The sequence below is a fragment of the Heteronotia binoei genome, chromosome 11 (assembly GCF_032191835.1).
Source record: "Heteronotia binoei isolate CCM8104 ecotype False Entrance Well chromosome 11, APGP_CSIRO_Hbin_v1, whole genome shotgun sequence".
Lineage (NCBI taxonomy): Eukaryota > Metazoa > Chordata > Lepidosauria > Squamata > Gekkonidae > Heteronotia > Heteronotia binoei.
The window spans coordinates 50,020,704-50,040,194 of record NC_083233.1 but is presented as its reverse complement, the minus strand read 5'-3'; the positions used below and the strand labels follow the sequence as shown (position 1 = coordinate 50,040,194).

Below are 19,491 nucleotides of genomic sequence, written 5' to 3'. Positions count from 1 at the left end.
GTCAGAAACCAGCTGTTAGGGAGTGACTCAAAGCTCCCCCCCCCGCCTCGTATTCCATTAAAGACACTTTGATTTTTATCCCCAAGATTCAAGAAGCAAGTAGACACCAGGAAACATGCAATTTGAGGTGCTATGTTGAGGACTAGTAGGTTAGAATGATAGGAGCCCCCATTCTGCCACAAATCTTACTGAGTGACCTTGAGCCATAAACTCTCTGTTAGCCTAACTGATTTCACTAGGTTGTTCTCAGGGTATAATGGATCAGAGGAGAGCCTGATGGGACAAAAATATAATGAATAGTAGGACTGTCAGCGTGATTTGCAGCTAGCAGGCATAGAGCCTCCAGATTTTTGTGGGATTAACATTATGAGCCCAGTTTGCTGCTGTTCCCTGAGCAGTGCATTCTGCTTGCTGCACTTCCAGCTCAGGTTGCTGGCCTCTGGGCCCCTGAGGTACATTGATCTTTCTAGGACAGAGCAGGTACAGCCCTGCCCTGGTGTTGGGGAGCATGCATGTGTTCATGAGACATGCACACTTCATGTGATAGTGGGTATTATCTCTTGTTCCACTTGATCCTCTCTTCCTTCTTTGGTTTAACACATATTATCAACTGTTTCCCTTCCGGTTGTCACAGTTTGTGTGTACAGTTGTTCTGCTTTATGTTGCATTGTTGTAATGAGGATGTGGACCCACCATCTAGTTATTAAAATCAGAGAGTGGACACCATACATCTTCATTCCTTTGGTGGGAGTTGATGTTTCAACACAACAACCTGCTGATGTGTGCATAGGTCCTTACTACTTTGGTAGTTTTAGAGGAATTTAAAAAGGCAGCAACAGATAAAAAGAGAAATTGTAAGAGTTCCCAGACCTTTGGAATAATAGTAACAGAGAAGGCTGCTTGTAGTTATAGATGTAAAGTTAAGCCAACCTTTTTTTCAGGTTAGAACATCAGGGTGGCCAAACTGTGGCTTGGGAGCCACATGTGACTCTTTAACACATATTGTGTGGCTCCCAAAGTCTCCACCATCCTGTTGGCCAGCTTGGAGAAGGCATTTGTCTCTTTAAATCCCTTCACCAAGCCAAGCCAGCTGACAGCTTGGAGAATGCATTTAAAGTTAACCTTGCTTTATTTCCCTCCTCCCTCCCCCCATCTATTTGCCTTCCTTTCTTCCCTCCCTCCCTCCCTCCACATGTCTTGTGACTCTCAAATATCTGATGTTTATTCTATGTGGCTCTTACTTTAAGTAAGTTTGACCACTCCTAGGTTAGAAGTTAAATGAAAAACATTATTAAGTAGTGTATTCTGGGGTTTCATTGGTTGAATGCAGAAAGATCCAGCTCTTTGTATTCCATTTCAAGAGAGAGTTTGCAGGCTGAGTTGAACACATGAATACTATTCTTAATATGTTGGCTGGGTTCAGACAGCCTATTTGAGGTGACACAGGGATGGCCCCCAGATGGATTAAAAAATAACTTTCAGATCCACACATCTGGCAACCATCCTGCTCCTGTAGTCACCTCATCCTCTGGCATTGTTGAGGCAACTTAAAAAGCTACCATTTCCTAAGAAGTAGCAAATCTCCACAGCACTTCCCTGCTGCCTTTCCTGGCCTTCTGAATGGTCAGGGAGCACCTGGGAAGCACTGCTCGAGTGGTCTGACACTCCCCCAGAGCATGCACAGCCCATTCCTGTCCCAGCAGCAGGCCATGCACAGTCTGACCACCCCCAGGGCGCTTTCCTCCCTGCCGGATTTCTTCCAGGATGGGAGGCTGCCGGTTTATACCCAGCCCTTATCTGGTTCCATTCCCTATACGGTTCTTGCCAGTGTTCCCTCTAAGTTGAGTTAGTGTGAGCTAGTTAGCAATTTTTTAGCCTTTGGCTCACACATTTCTGTCTTTGCTCAGGAAAAATGGCCCCAGAGCAAACTAATTTATACAGTAGCTCACAACTTTAATGCCAGAGGTTCACAAAGTAGAATTTTGGCTCACAAGTCTTCATAGCTTAGAGGGAGTATTGCTATAAAAGACGGTAGGCACAAAATATAAATTCTTCATGTGTGATATGACATCTTCCTGACATACCTTCTATTATAAGAAGTGGAATTATTAGAGCCAGTGCTGTTGTTATGGCTGTCATCTGGACACCATTTTAACCTTCTTGTAGTAGCTATTGCCTCATGATCAGCTACTTCCCTGTTTGTGTGATTGCTCCCTGCGATGGGGAGCTGAACTAGTAGCTTTTTATTTAATGTATAAGCAACATAAGAAAATACAAAAAGTCTAAACAAGAAGAATATTTAACACAATAGTTACCTGATTTTATATCTGGTCATGTGTGATTTTTATCATTTATTTCCATAAATTTGCCTATTGTGCTGAAATAATTCTTTGTACATCATGGATCCTCTTTAGTGTCAAGACCCCCAAACTGGACAGTCCAGTTAATGGATAACTAAGCTGTCTGATGTGGCAACAGAATGGCAAGAGATGCTCAATAAAATAAAACAGTATTCAGATTTTGAACATATAGGTGTCCAGATTGGTTGGTGTTACCCTAGAAAGAGGTCACTTATTTCTGAGACTGGTACCCATTTAGAAAACATCAATACGTGGGTTTTTTTTATCCCTAGCCATAATATTCTCATAGTAACTAACAAAAATAATCCCTTAATTTCCATCCAATAGAACAGGGGTGGCCAACGGTAGCTCTCCAGATGTTTTTTGCCTACAACTCCCATCAGCCCCAGCCAGCATGGCCAATGGCTGGGGCTGATGGGAGTTGTAGGCAAAAAAATATCTGGAGAGCTACCGTTGGCCACCCCTGCAATAGAACACCACAAAACATTACAATGGAAACAAGTTCCATTGATTTGGATAAGACTTTCCCTCATAGTTACCATGATCTTGAAAGCCAAATGCCTATTGTTGGGTGCGGAACTACATGAACGCATTTGGGACCTTTGCAAGTGTGAATCTTGGCATTTCAGTAGCAGACAAATTTTTGCAGCATCACGCTCAATATATTTAGGGTTATGCTGTAAGAACTGCTGATACTAGCATTTCTGAGCTCTCTTCTGTCCTAGTGCTTCTGCTAGAGTAATAGTATACAGTACACATACATGGTATACACATTTTTTTTGTTGTTCAGTCGCACAGTTGAGTCCGACTCTTTGCGACCCCATGGACAAAGTCACGCCAGGCCCTCCTGTCTTCCACCATCCTCCGAAGTCTGCTCAAATTCGTGTTTGTTACATCAGTAACACTGTCCAGCCATCTCATCTTTTGCCGTCCCCTTCTTCTTTTGCCTTCTGTCTTTCCCAGCATCAGGAACTTCTCCAGTGAGTGCTCCCTTCTCATTTGGTGGCCAAAGTATTTGAGCTTCAGCTTCAGCATCTGACTTTCCAGGGAACAGTCTGGGTTGATTTCCCTTAGGACTGACTGATTTGATCTTCTTGCAGTCTAAGGGACTCTCAAGATTCTTCCCCAGCACCACATCTCAAAAGCATCTATTCTTCTGTGCTCGGCCTTCCTTATGGTCCAGCTCTCACAGCCATACATTACTACTGGGAATACCATCGCTTTGACTATACGGACTTTTGTTGGCAGGCTGATGTCTCTACTTTTTATTATACTGCCCAGGTTCACCATAGCTGTCCTCCCAAGGACCAAACATCTTTTAATTTCATGGCTACAGTCGCCATCTGCAGTGATCGTGGATCCCAGAAATGTGAAGTCTGTCACTACTTCCATATCTTCCCCTTCTATTTGCCAAGGTGTGATGGGGCCGGATGCCATGAGTTGTTGAGTTTCAAGCCTACTTTTGTGTTCTCCTCTTTCACCCTCAACAAGAGGTTCTTTAGGTCCTCCTCACTTTCTGCCATTAGAGTGGTGTCATCTGCATATCTGATGTTGTTGATGTTTTTCCCAGCAATCTTAATTCCACATGATGTACTCTGCATATAAATTAAATAAGTAGGGTGTCAATATAAATTGTTGAACTCCTTTTCCTATTCTAAACCAATCAGTAGTTCCATATCCCGTTCTGACAGTTGCTTCTTGACCCTTGTACAGGTTTCTCAGGAGACATGTGAGGTGGTCTGGTACTCCCATCTCTTTAAGGACTTGCCATAGTTTGTTGTGATCCACACAATCAAAGGCTTTAGTGTAGTCAATGAAACAGAAATAGACATTTTTCTGATACTCCTGTGCTTTCTCCATAATCCAGCGAATGTTGGCAATTTGATCTTTAGTTCCTCTACCTCTTTGAAATCCAGCTTGAACTTCTGGTAGGTCCTGATCGACATACTGCTGAAGCCTAGCTTGTAGGATCTTTAACGACCTTGCTAGCATCTGAAATGAGTGCAATGGTGCGATAGTTTGAACATTCCTTGGCATTACCCTTCTTTGGGATTGGAATATAAACTGATCTTTTCCAATCCTGTGGCCACTGTTGTATTTTCCAGATTTGTTGACATAATGTGTGCATCACATTCCTTCCTTCTATCTTGAACAAAGATTCTATAAAATTCTAATTGAACACTGAGATTGTTTTACTTTCAGGTGTGGTCATTTCAAAGCTTCCTATGTAATATGCAGCATGTCAACTGACTGAATCAATGCAGTCAGTGAATGTTGTATAGGAACATATGCAATGGAAAACACTTCACTGCTTTCAGTTTTGTTTACAGCAGCCATCTGTTTAGTTTACACTCCAATTTTTTAGTCTTGGGAAATACTATTTGGAAGAAAAGCAAGAGATGTATGATGCGGCTTTTAAACCTAGATGTAAAGAGATTTCTAGCAGTGCAACCTGGCATCTTGAAAGGTGGAGAATCATAATATGCTATAGGTGCCATAGTTAAGAAATTGTGTGACAGAAAGAGGAACTTAAAGACTGGGCAGAAAATCTATGATGACAATACACTTCAGAGCAGGCAGAGGTGACCTGGCCATTTAATTTACAAAGACTGTTCCTAGTGGGCTGCTGGTGATTTGGAGCAAGCAGAGCCAAGCACCAGTAGTGTTGCCAGTACCACAGGAGGCATTTGGTTTGAATGCTTCAGTATCGTGATCAATGTCTGCTCACTCACTGTCTCCTCTGCCATCACTGCTATGAGTGAGTCAGTGCCTGAATTGCTCAAGTTAGACTGTTTGTGGGCCATTTTAACTTCCCATTCTGTTCCTGAGAGCACGCATTATGCAAATAGCTTAATTTGCATATTTGGCTTTCGGGGATTTGGACACCAAATGTTATTAATCCAAGCTCATTTTAAATCTGGACTAGATTCTCTGGAGTTCAGAACCAGATTGACATGGTCTTTTTTGGACATACTTTCTGCAAACCTTTGCTACTGTTCCCTTTCCTCAAACCTACTTCATGGAGTCTGGAGGGCAAAAAGGAGCACTTACAGTAAGTGAATACCTCATGATGGAAACAGAGAAGCTGCTGCAATTTTGTGGAGTGGCATCCATTGATGACAAAAAACATGTAAGTTTGAGAACTGGAGGTAGGTAGGGAAGGCTTGCAACAGGGGCTGATTATGTGGATACTGTGAAGTCCTGTTGTGCTATCAGTGACATCTTCAAGGGTGCAAAGGGACCCAGTTCGGAACAGGAATAAAATTAATATGAACACAATTTCCCATGAACATTCTTCAACATGAGTTGTGAAAATCCGGCCCTGCGAGTTCACCCATTAATATTAAAAAATGGAGACCCAGAATTCAAGATGGTGTATGAGTTGAGTTAAAGGAATCTTCACACAGTTGCTGAATATTCATCAGTCTAGTTTCTAAGGGCACATATGGACTGTGGATCTTATTGTGGAACCTGTGTGGTGGGAAACTCCTATTCATAAATACCTTAGTATTGTGTGTTAGTCTGAATGATCGGTGGGACGTTTAAAGTTCATACTAATTTGTTTCTTTAGTGGTTTTTTTGTGTTGAATGTTTTTATATTCTGTGATTTTATTGTATTTTTCTGTTAGTTGGCAGTATGTTAGTCATCTAAGCTGAGTATCCTTAGCTGAACCTGTTCATCCATTTCTGGATGAACCTCCTTCTGCAGATGCCCTCCTCTGGGTCCCCTCACAATCTCAAATTGGTTTCCATTGACTGAGGAGAGGACTTCTCAGTGGAGGCACCATGTTTTTGGAGTTCTATCCTTCTTGAAGATTGCCTGGCACCTTCTCAGAATTAATTCAGGTACTATATTAAGTCCTTATTGTTTCATTCTACTCTTGTTGAGCTATTATTGAGTTGGTAGTTATGGACTATGTAACCTTCCCAGGTCCCATGCAAGGTATATGGGTTCAACATCTCAGAGAGTTCCTTTTCCTATCCTACAAAAGACTTGTGTAAGGACCTTTAATGGTTTCTGGTCTTCTATGGTGAGGATTCCTCTCTCTATCATGGGGAGTGTATAACTGCATTTGCTAAAGGGGCAGTCATTGCAGAAATGTTTTTATTGGTCTGATGTATGACAGGTCCCCCAAGAAGCTGACATTATAGCTCTTTTGGGGTTTAGTATGTTGTGTTCAAGAGCCCCGTTGCACAGGGTGGTAAAGCTGCAGTATTGCAGTCGGAGCCCTCTGCTCACAACCTGAGTTCAGTCCCAGCGGAAGCTGGTTCAGGTAGCCAGCTCCAGGTTGACTCAGCCTTCCATCCTTCTGAGGTCAGTAAAATGAGTACCCAGCTTGCTGGGGGGAAAGTGTAGATGACTGGGGAAGGCAATGGCAAACCACCCCGTAAAAAAGTCTGCCGTGAAAATGTTGTGAAAGCAATGTCACCCCAGAGTCGTAGACAACTGGTACTCGCACAGGGGACTACCTTTACCTTTTTATGTTGTGTTCAGATGACCCAGTTTTGTGTTGGGACCTATATTTAAAGGAGAGATTGTTGGCCGTGAGTTGTATGAATCTGTTCTTTGAGCCTCTGGAAGGTGGTGGAAGGGGTTGCCATCTGAGGACTTTCATCTCTTTCTTTCTTTCTGGGCTAAGCCTGTCAGATGAATCCTCACCAAGGCTGCCTTGTCATGTCAGCTATGCTCTTGAAGGTGACAGGTATCATCTGATGAGACTTGCTTTCTCAGGCAAAAACTGGGCCTATGAGTTAATACCACCAGTGCAGAACACATAGTTTAAAATGTTACATTGTGCATTCCTGTGTATTAGGTCACCTTGGGCCTTGCTTAATCATTCTGCAAACTGGGAGACTTCTGTTGTCAAAAACATTTTGGCTTAGTCTCTGTTCCTATTCAGAAATAGCCCAAGGACTTTTGGCATCCTAGGAGAGTCATGGGAGGCACCTGCCCCCGCAATGGCATGTGCATGGACTCACCATGACACAGGTGCTCTCTGAACCCTGAAGCCACTGTGAAGCTGGAGGGAGGGAATGTGGTGGAGCTGGTGATTGCCTGCTTATCCTTCCTCCCTTCTTTGCAGAGATGCGGCAGGGGAAGGCAAGCCAGGCCAGCTGCCGTTTCCCAGGCTGCCCTTCCTGCTGTGAAACTGGAGGGCGAGAGTGGAGTCTGGCACAGTGGAACTGGCAGGGAAGGTGGGTGGAGTGAGCCAGGCAACCTGGGTGGTGGTGGGGTACCACTTGGAGCTGCTGCTTTCCCAATAAGTGTCTTCTGATGCCCTTGCCCTCTGGTGCCCTAGGCAATTGCCTAGATCTGCCTATTGGATGAAGCCCCCCTTGCTCCATGATAATGTGAAGCCGTAGAAAGGACATTATCATACCCGCCTGAACAGAGAAGCTATTGAGATTTACAAACACCAGCACGACTTTAACAGAAAGGAAGAAGGCATTTCCATCCACCAATCTTGGTATTCAGCTTTGCAAAACACCCTACAGGCTATAAATTGCAGAAATTCACAGAACAACCAGCACATTCAGCACAGTCAACAATCATCTTCCTTTTCTTCACACCCCTTCCAAACCTCCCAGCAATTAACACAGAACAATGGTCACATTCAACAGCCAGTTTCCTTATCACTACTCTTCCAGGAAGCCCCACCAAACAATGGGCACATCCACAAACCTATTGCCCTTTCACCACACCCCCTCCAGCCTAGAAATAGCAGCTCTCCAGCAGCCCTGGCCTCACTCAATGCACAGCAGCCAAGAAGGTCAGAGCGCCTGCTCTGGTTGCAATGCCACTGAGGATGTTCTCCGCAGCCGAGAACGAAACGTCTGGAAGAAAAACATTCTCCAGTAGAACATGGCACTTGAGCCCGAAAGATTCTACAAACCCTAATCATCAAGAAGTCACTGACATCCAGAGAATGCCTGCATTCTCCACCAGTTGTGAAATATCCTTGTTGTGTATTACTGAGGTATCATTACCTCTTCTAAAGGGGTTTTAGAGATCAGATCCTCAGTCTTTGTCCTCAGACGTTAATCAGCTGTCGCTTAAAGGAGAATTGCCAACCTACTTGCTTATGTGGTTTGCTGAGTCATCAATTTAGAGTGTATGCTCTTAATCCTAGTCCAGGTTTTTGAAGCTTCTGCTACAAATTACAGCCATCAGCTGACAAACCTGTTCAGCCTTCTGTGCAGTAATGTGGGGAATAAGACTCAGTGCAGGCCGTAATGCAGCTCTTGCTGTTCAGGCTGCAGCTGTTGCTGCAGACTCTGGCTAAATGTTTGCTATTTGATCACAGGTGTTTGCTGTGCTGATCTCTGCTGAGGTGTTCCTTTCTTCCAACTGAAGCCTCCATTTGGAGGTACCTGGCATGGAAGTGAAGTCACAACAATATGACAGCTCAGGTTTTTAGCCAGTCTGTCTCTTTCCTCAAGCCCAACTGTTCACAGTTCAGCATCATTACACAGTATTTCCTTATAGGTTCAGTTCCCTCATATTGATTTTGGTCTATATAACAGCTGGTATATTTTGTTACAGACTTGGGTTCTGTGGAATGGTTGATCCTTTATGGCTAGATGTATTATAATATGCCTTAACTGTTGTGGATATTTCAGCAGTGGGCTTAAGTATTAGGAGGTAGCTCTGGCCCTTCAGGGCTTAGAAGAGCTACTGGGAAGAGGCGGGGATAAAAACAGTGTGGTTCAGATTCTGGAAGACAGAAGCAAAGATTCACTGTTGGGAGTTGGGTGCAGGATCTCTGTCTTGGGGAATCTGATGTGGGGAGGTGGAACTGTTGCCTTTTAGGAGTGCCTCTGTGCCTCCAAATATGCTCTGCTTGTACATTAGTAAATCAGCAAATACTACATAAATGCCAGTCCCTGGAACTTACCTCTCAGAAGTAAGATGTGAATTAAATATCCTTAAAATCTCCTTTTAAACTTATATGGTTTTAATTTATTTAATTTATTAATTTTAATTTATTATGTGATTTAATTTTAATACATATATAAGCTGTAAGAATATGAGGAAAAGCAGAATATAAATATTTTAAGTGAAATGTTTGCCAGTACTGTACTTTTGGGGCTCTGGGTGACTTGGAGAATTTCTAGAAAGACAGCCTATAGATAGAAGCACATAAGTGTGTTGCAGAAATAGACCCATGCTTATCCATAAGTGTGTTGCAGAAATAGACTGTTACATTATTTTATTTTTTACTTACATCCTGAAGGCATTCCCTCTTAACATCATTCTGGGATGGGCTCGCAAGACTTCCAGTTCTGAATAGGGCGCTGTGGCTGATCCTGTTCCTGCCATCCCATCTCCCTTCCCTGGTTGCTGGCAGTTAGGAGGCTGCCTGTATCTTCCTTACTTCCCCTTTCTCAAGCGTAGGTTTCCCTCCACTGCTAAGAAGGAGGAGGTTGACGTTTTTATTTAAACAAAAGGAAAATGTGTTTGATCACAGAGACAGTAGAAAAGAGGGGCTGCTTAAACCTTCCGGGCAAGTTTCCCACTACCAGTTGCTTTTCACTCAAATTGCTTTTCCACTCATGGGGTGGGGGGGGAGATAGAGACACACAAGGCCCCTTTCACACACTTTGGATAGTGCACTCTTGATGCACTATAGCAATGTGTGAAACAGGAAAAGCCAGTTGCAAATGATTGCTGCAGTGCATTCAGAGTGCATTATCCCATGTACGTGTCACATCTTAAAGGCAGCCTGCCCCCCAAAATGGTCTGGAAGGACCTGCAGCATTGTCATCCTGGAAGGGAGACTGCTGCAGGCATGGCCAATATCTGGATGGAAAACTCTGAGTTGAGGTGTTCTGTGATTACTGGAGGAAAGTCAGACAGCAAGGTATTGATAAATAAAACTTCCACTGGGTATAGAAAGGGTTATTATAAATTTGGATGCTTGGTTGCACTTTTTTTGATTCTTGCAAATCTGGAATTTACAATATATTAGTTTACCCTCTGCAGATAAACTGCTACCAGGCTCCATCAGTGGGCAATAGCACAGCATGATAACTCTAAAGCAGATTGCAACCAATTTATATATGGGATTGAAAGGATTAAGCAATGAACTAGTGCCATTGACGGATTAGTTTCTATAGATTAAAGACATTGGCCGGATCTAATCCAGTTATCTGGGCACTGTCACTGCTAGGACCTCCGCAGCTCTTGAGGAACAAGAGGAGTGTCTCAAGGACTAGAGAAATGAGCTTCTGTGACAGCAGCAGGTGAAAGAGCATCTCTGCAAGAAAACACTGGAGGGCGCTGACCTTGTTCAGTATGGAGCTTTCTTGCTGATTAGTTTACGGCTGTGCAGGGGGTGCAGCATAAATGGGGAAATGGCCATTTCAGATCAGCGGTGGAAATCCTGTTCCAAATCCCTTCCAGGGAAAAGATGCTAGGAAAGTTTTATAGCATTGCCTCTCCAGTAATACCCACTGATGCCTGCCCAAAAGGTTTGGGTTTTGGTCACTGGCTGGCCCTCAGTCCCTTAATCCTTCTCTCCAACTGAAATAATAGGGATCTATTGGAATACTTTGTCACTGAATCAAGTAAGGTGGGATTGAGCAAGAGTGCCTTGCTCAGTATAAGAAAAACAGGGAAGGCTCTTCTTCCTTGAAGGTTTTTAAGCAGAGACTAGATGGTCATCTGACAGCAATGCTGATTCTGTGAATTAAGCCGATCGTGAGAAGAAGGGAAGGAAGGGTTGCATCACTGCTTAGTTCTTGTGGCTCTTTCTTACATGCCCAGGGAAATGCTGATTGTCACTTTGGGGTCAGTTAGCAATTTTTCTTCAGGCCAGTTTGGCCAGGAATCCTGGAGGTTTTTGCCATCTTCTGGGCATGGAGCAGAGGTCACTGGGGATGGGGGGGGGGAGGAATTTGTGAAGTTCCTGCATTGTGCAGGGGGTTGGACTAGATGACCTTGGAGGTCCCTTCCAACTCTATGATTCTATTATTCTAGGTGTGAGGATCATAGATTCTGCAAAGATCAATATCTGTGCAATTTCAGACTCTTTTCAATGAGATCTGTTTGAAAATCATTCTCCACCATTTTAAAAAAGAGAGGAATTAAAGTGAAACTAGGTAGGGGTACACATGCAGAACAGTCACACAAATGGTTTACAGTGCAAGGTACAGGATGTAACTGAAGGGGCAGGGAAGGAAACTGTAGAACACCCTCTCATGTCCTCTAGTTTTAGGAAGACTGTCAGAACAGGACTGTGCAGGAAAGGAATTGTCATCTCTTCTTGCTGTCAGAGGAGGGTTGATAATCAGCTCAACAGCACTGTTTGTTTCCACGTGGGCAAGAAGAACAGCAGACTGGAAAGACAAGAGGATCTGATTTCCTATTGTTCCAGGGACACATTTTCTAGGGCCTCTCAGCCTTTGCATTTCCTCACGATTTCAAGATGTCTTGCTTTCCATCTGCGTTGCCTAGTTAGGTAATATGATGTTCAGAAGCATACTATTTGTGTGCTCACATTTTAAAAAATGAGTGGCTCACCTTTAAATAAAACCCAAACACATCTCTCAACTGAATTCACTTATTCCCTCCTCCTTCTGCTGTCTTAACAGGTTGTGAATGCAGATTCAGAGATCCAAACTGGACCAGCTTGAACAGCTGAGTGTCAAGGGAAAGCCGAATAAACGCAGCACTACATCTGGCTGGAGCTTCAGCCACACCTGACCGCATCACTGCAGAAACTGGGAAATATAAGTGAAACTGAAGCACTTCTGAAGCAAGTGCAGCTCCTGACATTTGCACCGCAGGAAGCGATGGAATTATGCAGGAGAGCAAGAAGTATTTGGCAGATTTGACCACGCTGTGGGGAAGGGAAGTGTCTCATTCTTAGCAGGAATGTGCAACTATTTACTCTTGGAAAGGGGGAGTGCCATGAGATCTATTGAAGTGATTGTCTGTTTGTGGTTGTTGCAAATCGCTTTGCAGCCCTTCTGGGACTGAAATAGTACGGGTCCATTGGGGCAAATCATATGTTGGACAGTGTTATTTTTTTAAAGTCTCTGCTCTTTGAGGCTACACCTGGTACAAGCATTGATACTGCAGCTCCTTTTAGCAGGCAGAGAGAGGGAGAGAGGGGGCAGAGGTCAGAAAGAAAAAAAAGTCCTCAAAATCTCCCTTTTTGCTAGGCTGTTCTGTACCATGGGATGTAGGCAAAGCTCTGAGGAGAAAGAGGCAGCGCGGCGGTCCCGAAGGATTGACCGCCACCTGCGCTCTGAGAGTCAGCGACAACGACGTGAGATCAAGCTCTTACTTCTTGGCACTAGTAATTCTGGGAAAAGCACCATCGTCAAGCAGATGAAAATTATTCACAGTGGTGGCTTTAATTTAGAGGCTTGCAAGGAGTACAAGCCTTTGATTATCTATAATGCTATTGACTCCCTCACACGCATTATCCGCGCTCTGGCCACCCTTAAGATTGAGTTTCACAATCCTGACAGAGCCTATGATGCAGTGCAGCTTTTTGCTTTGACAGGCCCAGCTGAAAGCAAAGGTGAGATCACACCTGAGCTGCTTGGTGTCATGAAAAGACTCTGGGCTGACCCCGGTGTGCAAGAGTGTTTCTGTCGCTCCAATGAGTACCACTTAGAGGACAATGCTGCCTATTACTTGAATGACCTCGAAAGGATTGCAGCATTGGACTATATTCCTACAGTTGAAGATATTCTGCGCTCTCGGGACATGACTACAGGGATTGTGGAAAATAAGTTTACCTTCAAAGAGCTGACTTTCAAAATGGTGGATGTGGGTGGGCAGAGATCTGAGCGCAAAAAATGGATCCATTGTTTTGAGGGGGTTACAGCAATAATTTTCTGCGTGGAGCTGAGTGGATATGACTTGAAGCTGTATGAAGATAACCAAACAGTGAGTCCATTTTTTTTTCTTTGCTAGTTTCAAGAATTCTACTTTTTGTGTGTTGATAGTAACCACAGATTCTGGGCAAGCTTGCTGCTTGTATCTTTTTTGAGTGTTTAATAAGGAAGGTCCTGGCTCCCAACTGCCCTTGGGGTCCCCCCCCTTGGTGACAAAAGATAGGTATTACAAATCCTGGTTAGCATCTCTCACCAAAGTACAGAGGGTATTTTTTTTGTAATGTTAACAGAAGAGAGTAGAACTCATATTGCCACTGACTGAAGCTTCTTTGCTTCTTCTAAAGCTCAGTAGAGATTACAAGAGTTTGGACCACAGTGGTTCCATTTGTAGACATTGTGGATTTGAAAATCACTTTTAAGTGAAATATTAATATTTATGCTATAGCAGTTGTGACCTTCTATATGGAGAATAAACTTCTACAAAGTATTTTGGAAAGGCACAGCTTAAAAGGTGATCCATACAAATTTACTTTCAAAGTTTCAAAAGCTGAGTTAACACTTTGTCCTATTTATAATGGCTTGACTATAAAGTAGGTTTTATGGGGAGTATTGTTACAAGCTTTTATGGTGTTCACTACACAGCTACTCTTCTTATAAAAAATTCTGCCTTTGCATCTTCTTTTTAATATTAATACCAGGCTTCAGTTACCTTGAGCTAACAGATACAGTAACTATAGCAATGGCTGAATGTGTAAAAGTGTGCATATATCATTGCAGTCACCTGTCTTGACTTGACCTGCATTATCTGTTCTGTTTATGTTTTTCCAGTATCCTTGCTTAATATTGAATTTAACTGAGAAGGTAATATACATAATTGCGATACTTCCTTTGGAGAACATTTCCTGTATGGAAGTCATGGTATCCAGTGACCAGTGACATGATTTTGTTATGAAATGTGCTTCGTACAGAAAATTGCATTTAACCCTGTTCATGGCCATTGCCAATAATGTATGTGCTCTACAGAAGACAATTTTGTATTACATTGGACTTTGGTGGAGAATCTCACAGCTTGTCTTACGAGCTGCTGCACAGCCAGGCGCTGCACCAGCACTACAGGTGAAAACCATCTTGGTCCCTTCTTGCTGACTCTTTTTTTAGGGGGAAGGGGTAAGGGAAATGTAAGGAGAAGAGTGCAGAAATGAGAGAAGTGGCTTCAGGAAGGATGGATGATCCTTTCCTAGATACATGAATTCCTTTGGGACAAGAAGAAGAGCTCAATGTTCCTGGCAATATGTTCATGGCACAAATAATTCAGTTTGATGTCTATAAAAATACAGCCTATAAGTTTTGAAACCAAGCAGTTTTATGTAATGGGGTAAATGCATCCTTTTCTGTAGGCTGCAGTTATATAACATTATACTGTTCCGTTTAGATGTACAGTTATAGCAGTTGGAGTTGGGGTTAGAGTAGACACATGTTAATGGTGAGAGACAAGTGTTATGTCTACAGGTAGTGTAGTTTGGGAAGAGGAAAGAGTGTATAATTTTGTCAGATTATCTGCAGATTTAAAAAGCACCCTTAAAGGTATGGCACAAGTTTAATAGTTTTAGATATCATGATGTTACCTGTGTTTGTGGTCGTCAATGCAGAACTTTTTTCAGATCACTAAATTGGCCATTCAAAGAGCTAGTGAAAGGCAGCCATGTACACTTGATGCAGCATATTCATATAATCAGAAATTTTAGTAGGATGTACAATGTTTATGTAGAACTATTTGAAATGAAGCTATATGGAAATAATTTGGTAACTTCAGAATACTGGGAAGTTTGAATTGAATCTTAGACAGTGAGGGCCCTCATGTTTCATTTCAGTTTTGTTATTGTAAACCTAATGAAATTGTTAACTACACCTTCCATAAATGTCAATAATTTTAAAATTGTGTGGTTCTCATCAGATAAAAGTGAAGGAATGTATTACTGGAATACCACTCTTCCTTCACAAACAAATAATCTGTTGTGAACTTGATTGACCTCTCCAGATCAGAGAACATAACAAGTTTCATAATTTCTAAGGCTGAATCCAGGTAACAATCTGGTATGTTTTTAAAAGAACAGATCTGGCAGTTGTCTCCTCAAGGCCTCTGAGCAGCTTACTTCCTTCAAAGAAAAATTAATGATGCCCCCTTGCCCAAAATCTCAGCATCTCTTAGTTGTCTCTAACTGGCAACCTTGCTTTGCACATGGCATTTGGGGTCCACAAGACTCTTTGCTTTCATAGATTTCTCTTAGGAAAAACAAGTTTTGGCAAAAAATGTCCCAAACCCATGTTTACTCCCTGCTCCCTCTGAATCTTCAGCTTTAGAGCCTAGTGTATGTGAACCTTTCTATCAGTACCATAATTCTTTCCTCATAATGTAAATAATAGTTCTCAAGGCTGAAGGGAAATTGTGTTTGTTCCTCAGAGCCCCGTTACCATTGTTGCTACCATTAGTTTCAAATTATTTTTCTCTTGATAATATCTTATCAAAGTGAGGATCTTGGTGCATCTGAAGGGAGGAAAAAGAATATCCAACTGTACAGACATCTAGCTTCATTATAACATTTCAAATATTTGTTTTAACTGGAAGTATTCACCATGAATGGGTTGACCTTAAGTTGCTATATATGTAGCAGCACTAATACCAAAAGTGCTGCAGCCCCTTAAGACAAAATATTTCAGTTTCAAGATTGCCCTTTTTCCTTTGTCATGTTTTTAAGTGGTTTATATGTAGTTTCTGTACCAGCTGAGGCATATAGCGGATATGATGATCAGGGGGTCCTAACACTTAGGTTATCTTGAATGGACTTGGACACTAGAGGATTCCCTCTTTGTGAACAAGCTCTGTTCCTCTATCATTCTTCTGTCACCTAAATTTTATGACCTCACTGTCGTATCTTGTATTTTGGTGTGTCTGAGCGTTATGCAAATGTTGGGAAGCCTTATTCTGGATCCATGTCAGATTTTCCCATAATTGTACATAGGCACGTTGGCCTATAGGGGTAGACTAACTTTTCCTCAGCACATCTACAAGACTGAAGGGTTGGCACCCAAAGCTGCAGGTTGGTAGTTTAAACTCTGTATATATTTATAGGGGCTACCTAAATGCAAAAAGCAGGTGCCCATTAGGTTACTTACTCCCTTATTGCTTTTCTTAAGGTGTGATTAAACCTCTCAGCAAGGGGTGATAAATGAAGATGAACAAGTGTTTTATTCCTATGTATTGACAGAGCTGCTTCAAGAGAGCAGCTGTAAAGGGGTTCCTTGAAAATCTCTCTGGATGTTCCCATTAATTCAAGTAGGTGATGGAGAGCATTGTTCAAAGGTATATATAACCTTTGAGAGCTGTGTGGCATAATGCACAGTTACTAGTAGGAAATGTAAATCTTTAGGAGTTCCAGTGTAAGGGCCCTGTAAAATCCATATCAGTACATTCAAAATAGGACTTCTAACACAAGCATTGTAGAGTGGGAAAGCTGCCCCTCCTTGATGAGTTCTGACACACAGTGGACATGGCCAGGAGCTCTTTGTGACCGTAAGACCGACAGTCAAAATAAGTGATACAAAAGGTATCTCAATGTCTTACCAGGGCATCAGTAGCCTGTCCAGGATTGATCATGGGCATGTTTCAGAACTCTGGATTGGATCCAATGCAAAAGACGTTCACCCATGGAGCATGACTTTTATGCCCACCCCCCAGCAGTCCCAAATGCCTTCTGAAATCCTACTTCTGGGGGACAGAAGACCCCAGAAACAAGATCTAGAGGGCATTTCAAGTTGCTGTAGGATGGGGGAGGCGTGAAAGTCATGCTGAATGGGCAGCAAGTGCATGTCCTTGCATGTGCAGAAACACTGTGATAGATTCAACCTATTGTTCAGCATGATGGGAGGTTAATAAATGAGCAGTTTCATTGCTGTCTTGTAAATCCTTTGTAATTCTTCACCAGACTTCCTTCTGTGGGACTTCCGTGGTTTTGAACAGGTCTTGGGGGATCATGTTGTTCTCTGGTACTGCTTGTTGTAGTGGCAAGAGGGTCTCATCTTTCTCCTAGGACTAGGCCTTCTGAGCTGGATCACCAATTCAACTGTCAGGGTCTGGTCATGCACAGATATGTCCTCATCAGGATCTGACTTTTCTTCTTCCAGTAGCAGGGCTTGACTTAGAGCTGTTTCTTGATTTATCACCAGTATGTTGGGAACATCTCATACTGATAATACTGCATAGTCTACCAGGAGTATCCACATCTCATGTGACTCCTGGATACATTGCTGGGATTCAGAAAACCAGCCAATGATATGTTTTTGGAAAAATATTATTGAGCTGTTGCATGCCACAGGGTGATCTGGTAGCAACAGGTGATGGCAAATCACTGACATAGCACTGCTGAAGCAGACATCCATCAGTCACCCATTCTGAGATATCACGAATGCGGGTGCATGTGGAAATCAGGCTCAACCAATCATGGTCACTTTCTAGCCTGTGTCAGTTTATAAATGGGCACTCCTGATTTAAGTGCTCAGTTGGGCTGCATGTAAAATATGGTCCCCAGATACCCCTGGTGGTTTGGTTTCCCCTGTCTTCTTCATGGCTCCTTTGTTCCAACAAATACACATTTCTGATTATTTCTGAATGTCCTTAGGAATGCATCATTAGGCAAAATGGGGCAGGGATTTCCTTAAAGAGTAAGACCATCCAATGCAAAATTGCTGCTTCTACTAAAGTTGTTGGTGCAAGTGGAAATGCAAGGAAGAGATGGCGGTGTCTTCTTGTGCTAAGTCATACTGTATTCTAAATTACATTTTTGTTCATGCAAGTTCTCATGCAACCAGTTTCTGGGCTTTGTAACAGGAAGTGTTAGGTACTGTACAAATTCTTGTACAAGTGGTACTATGCTAAGTCCATTTGTTTCCAAATGGATCTAAGTCACATTCTCCACAGTGTGTGTGTGTATAAATAAAATGAGATATTTTCTTGTTGGCTGTTTGCAAGCCCTCCGCACCCTCAGAGAGTGGAGTAGATAGAAACCAGCCACTATGTTCTTCTCCTCTCCCGTTGGTCTGCCTTTTTGCATCTGTGAGAATTAGGGTGATCTTCTTAACCTTATTCCTTCTTTATCCTAACTGTGGTCAGATGGATATCCTAAAGAATTTCATCTTCTTGCAGGACATCTGGAGCTTGTCCTGGCTACACTGCCTTCTTTGTTGCCAGTGTAGCCATGTGTCAGCATATCCTAGCAACTGTGGCTCATGACATCATCCTCCAACACTTCACCATTGGCTTCAGGAGCCTGAGTGAGTGTACCCTGTGCCCACTTGCATTCTTGCAGGGTTGGGCTCATCAGTAGTGTTGTCACCATAATGGTATCAGCAGCTAGTGGATCTTGGAATTATGTGGTTTGTTCCTGCAGAAACATTTCAGGAAACTCTTATAAAAAGAAGTATAAGAAAGGAATGACAGAGGCACTTAATACCAATATGCTGGGAAAAACATAGATATTCTGCTTTTGGACTTGGATTTTTCTCCCTCTTCTCAGTGCCCCCCATAAGTGCAGCTGGCAAGCACTTGGTCTCATTTCGCATGGCAGAAGAGTTGTGTTTGATTCTACTCTTGTGTTCAAGGAATTTCCATTTATCCATTTTATCCTACCTTCCTTCAAAGATCTCAAGGTGTTGTACATGGTTCTCTCCTCTCCTAATTTATCCACAAAACAACCTTGTGAGGTAGGTTAGGCTGGAAGAGTGTGGCTAGGTTAGGCTGAAAGTGCGTGGTCACCCCCAGCTAGCTTTAGGACTGAGTGGAGATTTGATCCAGGATCTAGTTGGACAATAACTACTGCACCACATCAGCACACAAGTTTAGCATAGTAAGCCAGAAATGACATCTACTTAAACAACCCCGGTTCCTTTCCTCTCTTGTTTCCATAACAACATGTCCTTGTAATGGAACATATAAGTGCACTGTGAGATTTCCTCCTGCACTGCCTTACGTTCATTAGCCTGTGTGCCTAACTTCTTGCAACAGAGTTAGGAAGCTTGTGACATGAAGGCGGATTCATTAAAAATAATTCTCAGGCATGATACTGCATTGCCAGGGACTGTCATGCATCATGTAAAGGACAGCAACCACTGTCGGCCATGCATCAAACAATATCACCATACAAACTTCATGTTCTATGCAATTATAATAAGTATTTCTATGCTGTTCAAAGCAGTCAACAATCTCAGTTGGAAAAAAAGTGCATGT

At 42.7% G+C, this 19,491-nt stretch overlaps 2 protein-coding genes across 2 annotated transcripts in view; one reads left to right on the top strand and one right to left on the bottom strand.

Moving 5' to 3' along the window:
- RSPH14 (radial spoke head 14 homolog) overlaps positions 1–19,491 on the bottom strand; it is an 88,707-nt gene that overhangs the window by 30,445 nt on the left and 38,771 nt on the right. The window lies entirely within an intron of this gene.
- GNAZ (G protein subunit alpha z) overlaps positions 1–19,491 on the top strand; it is a 57,820-nt gene that overhangs the window by 11,049 nt on the left and 27,280 nt on the right. The window contains exon 2 of the mRNA XM_060250109.1: positions 11,955–13,263. Within this exon, the coding sequence (XP_060106092.1) occupies positions 12,541–13,263 (723 nt within the window). The 5' untranslated portion in view covers positions 11,955–12,540. The remainder of the gene's footprint in view (positions 1–11,954; positions 13,264–19,491) is intronic.